This window comes from Corvus cornix, chromosome 4 (genome assembly GCF_000738735.6).
Source record: "Corvus cornix cornix isolate S_Up_H32 chromosome 4, ASM73873v5, whole genome shotgun sequence".
NCBI lineage: Eukaryota > Metazoa > Chordata > Aves > Passeriformes > Corvidae > Corvus > Corvus cornix.
The window spans coordinates 57,417,734-57,426,588 of record NC_046334.1 but is presented as its reverse complement, the minus strand read 5'-3'; the positions used below and the strand labels follow the sequence as shown (position 1 = coordinate 57,426,588).

Below are 8,855 nucleotides of genomic sequence, written 5' to 3'. Positions count from 1 at the left end.
TTCTGCTTCCTGCAGGTGTATGTCCAATTTATTAAACAATGTCAAACAATGTAAAACTGAGTAACTGATTATACAAACCATACTGAAAGTCTGTTGGTGCAGACACCAATTGTTATATAGAATCAGTGATGTGCTTTTAGAAAAGCATAAAAATATTTGTGGTACAAAATAAGATCTAGTGAAGGAAAGGAGTATTTAAGTACAGAAGGGGCAAAGACTTAAATCCTCTAAGGTCAGTCTTCTTAAAGTAGTATCCATTTGTTATTTCTTTGTAGCTCTGAAGTTCAAAACATGTAGGAATGGTCAGGAGTTTCACAGGACAGTAGTAGTCACTGGTGGCTGAGCAGGTTCACTCAAGATGGAAACACCTGGGCAGTCGTGTCCGTGTCGTGGTGGGGTCATTTCAAAGCAGTCAGAGCAAACTCACTCGATTCCTCGGCATGCACATCTCAACTCTTGATGCCAAATGCAGCTTTCTAAGGAACTTGCATTTAAAATAGGTAAATATGCTATAAATGATTTTTGATAATTCTCAGAAACAACTTAGGGACACAAATGAAAAGAAGTATTCCTAAAGTGTAATGCCCAAACTATTATGCTGTTTCCAAGCTTGTGTATAGGAAACAGGGATTGTGTTGCTTTTCATCCTTTGGAGTTTTTGTTGGAAACTTGTCAAACTGCAAAATGCCGAGACACTTTGCTGCTGCTATGTGCTCTATTCAGAAGCTTCTGTAACTGTGATGAATTATTTTTGTAATTTTAAACACAATTTTGAGGTCCTGATCTCCCTCTTTTGGTAACATTTCAAATTCCCAAATTGGGTTATGTGAATTTGTGTACATGCAGCCACTTTAGATCAGAGATGCTCTCTGTCCCCTTGAATGCTGCCTGAACATAGTTGGAATGGGCAAAGTCTATAGTTGTTTTTCTCAGTTGTAAGTCAGAGCTTCCCTGCGGCTTTAGTGTTGGGTTTTTTTATTTAAGTTACAAGTTCTCTCTCAACCTCCCTCTCTGGAGTGGTTTGTTCTTTAAGCACTACTACACTTTGAACAACTGGTGCTAGTTCACTCATACTTTTTCCTAAAATGAGTTTTGAGGCAAAGCAGGAGCAACAAATACCTATAAAGGCCTCTGGGCATGCCTTACTGAATAATCTTTAGTTTTGGCTTCTTGCTGTTCTGTTGTGCCTTGCCACACATGCAGGTTCTGTCTCTGGCATCTCTTGGGAAGGCTGGACTGAAAAGATGGGGTTTCCCTCAAGTCACCTCCCAGTCTGTGGATGCCTCTGCTGTGGATGTGTCTTCACTGGTGTGTGTTAATAGAAAATCCTTTGTCTAACTGAAGGCCCCCAGGGCTGGTGTGGGGCTGGAGTCCTGTGGGGAGAGGCTGAGGGAGCTGGACTTGCTTGCTGAGCCTCTGAGTTACCTGCAAGGAGTCCAGTAAAGAGATAGAATTGGGCTCTTTGCTGGATATGATGAGAGGCTAAAAAACCTATAAAATGAAACTCAGACCAGAACAGAAGGTGAAAAAGGCAGTGGAACAGGTTGCCTGTGCAGGTTCTGTCCTAGGAGTTTTCAAAGACAGGACTAGGTGTGAGTACTCACAGCTGACTGCCTTTTGAGCAGGGTGTACAACTATGGAGCTTCCCAATGTCCTTTTATGCCTGATTTACCCTGTGTAAACTTCAGTGCCACTCCCCTGGGAAATTTAATTCTCCTTTTGGCTTTCTTGTCCCACAGAATCCATGTGCATTAAACAGTTGAAAGACATAAACACCTTCTAAGCAGCACTAAACATGATGAATGTTTATTCTTTTAATCACATTTTGCACTTTTAATCATGTCCAAAGCTTCAGTGACTCAATACCCTCTTGGGATCTTGTGACACCAGAATTCATAACAATCTCTTTATTTCAGTTACTGGATTGCACCTGCAAACCAACAAACCTCTGTAAAGAGGAATTGCATCCTCACTTTTTTAAGGTGAATCTTTAAAACCTTTCTTTTATAAAATACAGTGACTTCCAAGGAAATTTCCTTCTGGAAAACTAGTTCTTGTCAAGTAAAGGACAGACAACTCATCATGAATTAAGAAACCTCTACCCTAGCTACTGAATGTATGACTCCAGAAAAGAGAAGTATATTATATAGTTTTATTCTAACACTTTTGTTATAGCTCTATTAATAATAAAGTTTTGATGAATAAAGTACATGAACCTTGCTAAGATCATTTCAGCATGGAATGTCTACAATGTAGTCAGCTACAACCATTTACTACTTCTTTGAGTAGAGATAAAATTTTGATTTTACATTGAATTTCCAAAGTACACAGAAAAAAATGAAATAGAAGAGCATTTACATCCATTTTAATTGGTGGCAGGCATAAATTCATAAAAACAAATGGGGAAGAAAGACCATTTAGCAGAAACCTCAAAAAGTGCAGATACAGATTTGTTGAATGACAATCTTTCACGAGATTCTCCAGCAGGCTTGGTCTTTCTTTTAGATATTAGGGTCATTAAACACTGTCACACAGAAGTTCTCAAGATAAGTGAAGATGAAAGCATACTGCAGAAACAAGCTGGTGCTTCCATACATTTCAATCCATTGGTGAAGGAGATCTCCTCAGATAATTTACCTTTGTACTGCTTTGCTTCGAGGTAGTCAGTCTCCACCTGTTACAGATTTGTTTGAATTATTACCATAAATCTTTACATGGTGACCTATGCCACAAATTACATAATATATTAACTTTCGTGCACAAAAATAAAATTGGGAAACAGTAGTTGAATTTAAAGAACATAGAAAAATCACAATACTATTAAAGGGGAACATCCGATTCTGATATAAATTTGTACTGCAAGAATTTCATGATGGTCAGATGTGAAACTTCATATTTAGAAAAGAAAAAGTACATCAAACTGAATAATGCTAGTAGTATATAAAGCCAAATCACACAAGATCACTTCAAGATCAATGTAATAAATGCTTATTATTTAGCAGAAAAAAAAATCAGGAACAATGTACAAAATAATAGTGCAAGAACAGCTGCAATCTATTTGTTCTCATCAGTTTTGAGATTTTGGTTAAAAACTTTACAGCTGGCGAGAGATGCTGCTGAAAAACTCAGATTCCACTCAGTGGGCTGATTAAGGCACATCTTTATGGACTTCAAATGTTCATTTTCTGTGTTCATGTCTATTGAATTCTGCGGCTCCGAGACTTTCACTTGTAGCGTGCTGTGAGAAAAGAAGTGGGGGTAGGAGAGGGAAAAAAATAAGAAAAAGTTTAGTACACTTTCCTCTTGCCCTGGAAATAAGCTGGTAAGAGGCAAGATGAGGTGGTGGCAGATCTTGTATTCTGCTGGGTTTTGTTGTTGTTGTTTTAGTGCATTATGTTCCAGAAACACTGAGATTGGAACCCCACTGTGCTGTGTTGTAAAGGAGATTGGGCTTGTCTGTGTGGGGATGGCTGAGGCCCTGTCCATTGGCAGTGCCCGTCCCTGGTCAGGCTCCTGCTCGTGCTATTCCTTTGCAGGAGGTGCAGTAACAGCTGGCCTAGTTTAAATCATCTCCAGCTGACTAAAGGCACAGAGCAGGAACTGGGCAAGAGTTTGGGGCTTGTTTTTATTGCTGACAATATTAATTTAGTGCAGCCATGGAAGGACTCACACATAGAGAGTATTTTGTTTTAAATCTAGGGAAAAAAGTAATACAAGAAAGGAAAGAAACCCAGTCCTTTGTGGGAGCAACTAAGCAAACTAGGACAGATATGTGGATTGAATCATCAAATGGTTTGGGTTGGAAAACACCTTTAAAGGTCATCTACTCCAATCCCCCTGCAATGAGCAGGGACATCTTCAACTAGATCAGGCTGCCCAGAGCCCCGTCCAGCCTGATCCTGAATGTTTCCAGGGACAGGACATCCACCACCGCTCCAGACAACCTTTTTCAATGTTTCACCATCCTCATCATCAAAAATGTCTTCCTTAATATATAAAGCACTCAGAAGTGCTTTAAGATATAAAACACACTCAGAAGACAATTTCAATCCTCATTTCAAACCTCTTCATCCCCTTTTATTTTACTGTCGCCCTCCTGCAGTGATTTGTCCCCCTGTGTATGATACATTGTTTCTCACCATCCTTTATAAAGCTTTTGAGAACTTCAAGAATGATACAAGTTGAAAATATTTCTGAGATACTAAAAATAATATTCTCAGTAATGTAATTAAGGGTAGGAGGTAATCACCATGCTAAAAGTTATCTGAACAGTTTCCTATCAAAGGGGTATTTAAGCAGCAAAAAAGGCTTTTGCTGCATTTCAGGAAAACTGGTTCATCACAGAGCTCAGGTGCACATTTTGAAGGCTTGAATGTGCTGCAGTGTAGTGCTCACATGGGTGCGCAGAGTAGCTGAGGACAGTCAGTGTAGGACTGTACCCTAAAACACTGGCTTGTGTCACTCAGATATCAATGACTGACTTTGATTAAGACATTTCCTGTCACAGCAAAAGGGAAAGAGCTTAGGCAACAGCTAAAATTATAATTCACTGTTGCTTTTCACAGATATCAGAAACAGTTTTAATTCTTTTACATTTTAATATAAGCTCCCCCGAAGGCTGTGTGCCTTTCTGGCATGGCAGTGAAACAGACATTTCTCGTTTACTAACCCTAGTTCCCAACCCTGCAGACTGGTGCACTGCTCCCATGCCCTGCATTTCCTTGTGTCATTATTCAGCCTCTATCTTTGGTCTCATTTTGCCTTGTACCCTTTTCCTCTGGTTGCTCTGATCTTTTCCTTCCTGCAGGAAACAGAGTGTAGGTGTAGGTGATGGACAGGACTTCAGTCAGCAAGGTTACTCTCTTGAGTTTACAACTTCTTCACACTTGGGTCTTTGCCCTCAGAAAGTTAAAGGCTTTTCTTATGACCACGGGCTTAAGTGCATATGGGAGATGGTGTTAAGGCTGACTTCTGCAGTAAGCAGCTTTCCTCACACCTACTGATTTTGTGCTTTTCAGGCATGGCCAGGTAGCAAAACATAACTTCTAACAACTACCCAAAAGCCAAATGAAGGATAGGGCAGGAATGTTTTGGTTTGGTTTTTTTGGGTTGGTTTTTTTTAAGGGTTGGGGTGGTTTTTTGGTTTTGGTTGGTTTTTTTTTGTTTGTTTGTTTGTTTTGTTTTGGGTGGTGGTTGCTATCTGAAAGGAACATATATGCCTTGGAAATCAAGAAATTGCAAACTACGAAGTAGTATATACCTGCAAAGTGCTTTAAAACCCAGCACTTCTACTGTCTTTAAAGCAGTAGACAGATAAACGCTGCTGAACGCTGGGCAAGTGCCAGACAGCAAAAGCCAAAGGTTGGGGCTCCTCATATGACCTAGCATGTTCCTTCTGAATATCAAGTAGGAATTGGACCAAGCTGGTAAGGGCCCTTTTCCAAACAACACTGTTGGTGGCAACAGTGTATCCTAGGATTTGGTGCAATTGTGACCATCATTCCTTCCCACTTGCTTGGACTACAGAAGAAAATGCTGAGTGCTATTGTAGTACCAAACAGCACTTTCCAAGTACTCAGCTCTGTCAGGGACTGCCCTACTCTTCATCTTTTAGGTCTGTACAGGTTTCTGTACAAGGTGCAATAGGCTGGACTGAATTTGCAAAACAAGAACTGAACTATGTGCTGATAATTGTCATGTGGTGATCTATTTACCTCTCAGAAAAGGACTCCAGGAAACGCAAGACTTTGCTTTTTAAATGAATGCATAAAAACAGGACTAGAAAAATGTTAATTTTTTTCCCCCCAGTTCCTCGGTATTGGTAACATCAACACAAAAAGTTCATGTATTTTAGAAAATTTTACCTTGATAAAAATAAAGTGGAAAATAATATGGTTAGAGATCTGCATTAATATATTTGTTAACCAAGAAGAACCTAATCTTTCATCTTGCCTTTCATTCCTTTACTTGTAGTGTTTTATTTTTTCGTTGTTGATTTAACAAGGTAAAAAAATGATGCATTTAAATATTTTTAAATTGAAGAATGTAATTAAAGGGATAAAATTAAACAGAAGCAGTTGAATTTCTCCTGTCAAATCCATCAATAGATTCTACTCTAAATTTTACTCCACTCTATTTGCACAAGCTCCACAGTGCATTAAACATTCCTAGCAAAAGAAGATGTTACACACAGCAAACCTCCTGTCAGGAATTCAGATTAGAGCCCGATGCACCCAGAAGCCATGAAGCCTATTTCAGGAGAGCTTGGAACAGTGTCCCCAATTTACAGCCCCTTGGAGCTCTCCACTACCAACACTCACACCAGTAAGAAGATGGAGTTCCCTTTAATTTCCTAGACAACAGGCATATACTGATCTTAGATAATGGTCTCTAAAAAGGTTAGAATTTCCAATTCTGAAGCCATGTGTTTGCCATTCCAGCAATTACCATTTGTTTTGTTTTTATTCACTTGGGACTGACTCAGTTAATCAGCTTCTGTGCATGTGATTTGTGGAAGTCAGCTACAGGTGCTTCTGTGACATGGAACATAAACTCCAGCCATGGCATATCCAATAGCTCTGTTTTCACTAGGGAATTTGAAGACAGGAAAACAGTGCTAAAATCCCAGTGAAAAAGATGAAAACCATATTCATTTTTTTCATAATTTGTATGACAAATTAGTGAGATTTCTTGAAAATTCAGTATTTTTTCTTCATCTTTAATTACACTACCCTCTCCTAGCTCTTTTCTCTAAATGGTCTTCAAGTGCTGGTAACATATTTTTTGCTTAATTGAAAAGATTTAATATTTCCCCATGTATAATAACTTATCCATATAATTCTTGTCTCTTCTTAAAAAGTAAAGAGGAAAAAAAGGGATATGGAAATGTGACAATACTTTTTGATCTGAAACAAGAGCAATCTAAAAAAGCCTCGGGGAGGCAAGTTCAGCAGCCCTTCAGCAGGTGCTCTGCCGTGGCTCTGTGCAAGGGACCTGTTCAGTCTCAGAGAGTTCTGACTCCTCTGCAGAGCCACGTGAAGCACAGAGGGATGGCAGGCGTGGCACTGAGGACATGGGCACACCGTGCTGTGCATGGTGACAGGACACACTGCTGGGTCAGTGCCAGCTGGGAATGCCCTCACGTGCTCTGGGCTTTCTTTGGAAACTGCTGCACGCCAAACCAATGGGTCTGAAACACTGGCAGTGAGGACTCCAGGATGGTTTTGTGTGTGTTGCAACCCCCGGTTCCCATATTGCGATTACTGAATCACCTCTGAATTTACCATCTTTCAATAGCACTGGAGAAAGGATGAATCGCCTGTGTTTTTCTAACAAATCACCCCAGTGTTACTCTAACCAATCTTAGCAGCCAGATCAGAGTAACATCGACGGACTCTCAGGTCCCCTGTGCTCTCCCTGGCTAAGCAGAGAACCCTGTGTGTAGTTAAGTTTCCAGGCCTGCTGGGGCCTAAAAGGATCATCTTTCCCCACAAAATTTTCATTCTATCATTAAATAAGTAGGAATAAATAGAAAGGTTTGAATTCAACCTTCTACTAAAGCAAGCAATGAGTGGCCTCCCCATGCTCCTAAGTGCTAAAAAACCCCCTGTTCTTTTCCACACTTCCTGTTAAAACTGCCCAAATACAACTGAGTTTTTTTTTTTTTGAAATGTCACATTTCTTTCTTTAGTTTTACCCAAACCATCATTATACTAATAGAAATACTGATTTTTAATAGCAGGACGGGAGATCAACACCAGAAAACTTGAGGCTGTCAAGCACAAAAGGAAAATAATATTCTTTGAACTGCTTATTTTCCATGCAGTATGGAGCCACATTCTTGTGGAAAAGCAGGAAATTTGACACCTGCTGTTGTTGTATGAAAATGATAAAGTTTCAAAGAATCTGGCTAGCTCAAGTACTATATATTTGCTGAGTTAATCTGTCACAACATGTTGAAAAAAAGTAGGAAAAATAAAAAGCAGGAATGTGTAAAAATGTCTCTTATCTGTTAGGTCAGTCCTCAGCATTTCCCATCAGAGATTGCCTTCAACGCTTTGTGTTCGTATGCTGTAAAACAGCTATGAAAGTATCACTGTAGGGTTATTTTTCTCTAACTCTTTTGCAATACTTACAGATAAAAACATCTCCTTACCCACTATGTGAGAGCAAGGTCAAACTGGTTCTTACCCTCCTGTCTGACAGAAATTCTGCAAACTGCACTTGTTAAACACCACCAGCACTGATGTGCAAACTGGTAGCTTGGAAAGTGTAGGAGCACCCATGACACACAGCACTGACTCGAGGCTTTTACAGAAAGGTTTCAAAACCACTGAGTACAAATAGTAAAACATTAGCAGAATTTAAAAAAGTTCTTTGTACAGACTCTACTCCATTTCTCAAAAAAAAGAACTAATGGAATGTACTAGGTTAAAATCTACAATGACTACAGTAGCCTCAGTATGATTTCCAACACAGATTGATTTGGTAATGTAACAGATATTGAAAAGACAGTAAACCAAGCATGCACAGTCTGACTGATTGTCTCTAAAATTTAAACTTATTTTTTCCACAATGCCAAAACCCAAAAAGACCCAAATCTACAAAGAAAATGTTTAATGTCTCTTTTCCATTTACCAAATGGATTCTCATTGTACTATGAAATAACATACTTCAGCTGTGTGGATGGAATCCCATTTGGGAATCTGAGAGAGAAGAAATGCCCTGGAAATCAATCAAAGCAAGCTGGGGAGATAAACAATATTCAGGGAGTCTTAAAAGTTAGATATAAGAGCTGAGTTTAACACAGCTGGAGTGCTAAGACAAATAAAACAGTACAAAATACCAAGAAAGGA

General features: G+C 39.3%; 1 protein-coding gene across 5 annotated transcripts in view; it reads right to left on the bottom strand.

Annotated features, from left to right (window-relative positions):
• Positions 1 to 10: 10 nt before the first annotated feature.
• The window catches only part of LCORL (ligand dependent nuclear receptor corepressor like), an 84,861-nt gene continuing 76,016 nt past the window's right edge, over positions 11 to 8,855 (bottom strand). For 3 of the 5 annotated variants that reach the window (XM_039551703.1, XM_039551706.1, XM_039551705.1), the window contains one exon: positions 3,136 to 3,238. In XM_039551703.1, the coding sequence (XP_039407637.1) occupies positions 3,225 to 3,238 (14 nt within the window). In that variant the 3' untranslated portion in view covers positions 3,136 to 3,224. Of the gene's footprint in view, positions 3,239 to 8,855 lie in introns of all 5 variants that reach the window. The other 2 variants (XM_039551709.1, XM_039551710.1) reach the window with 1 other exon arrangement.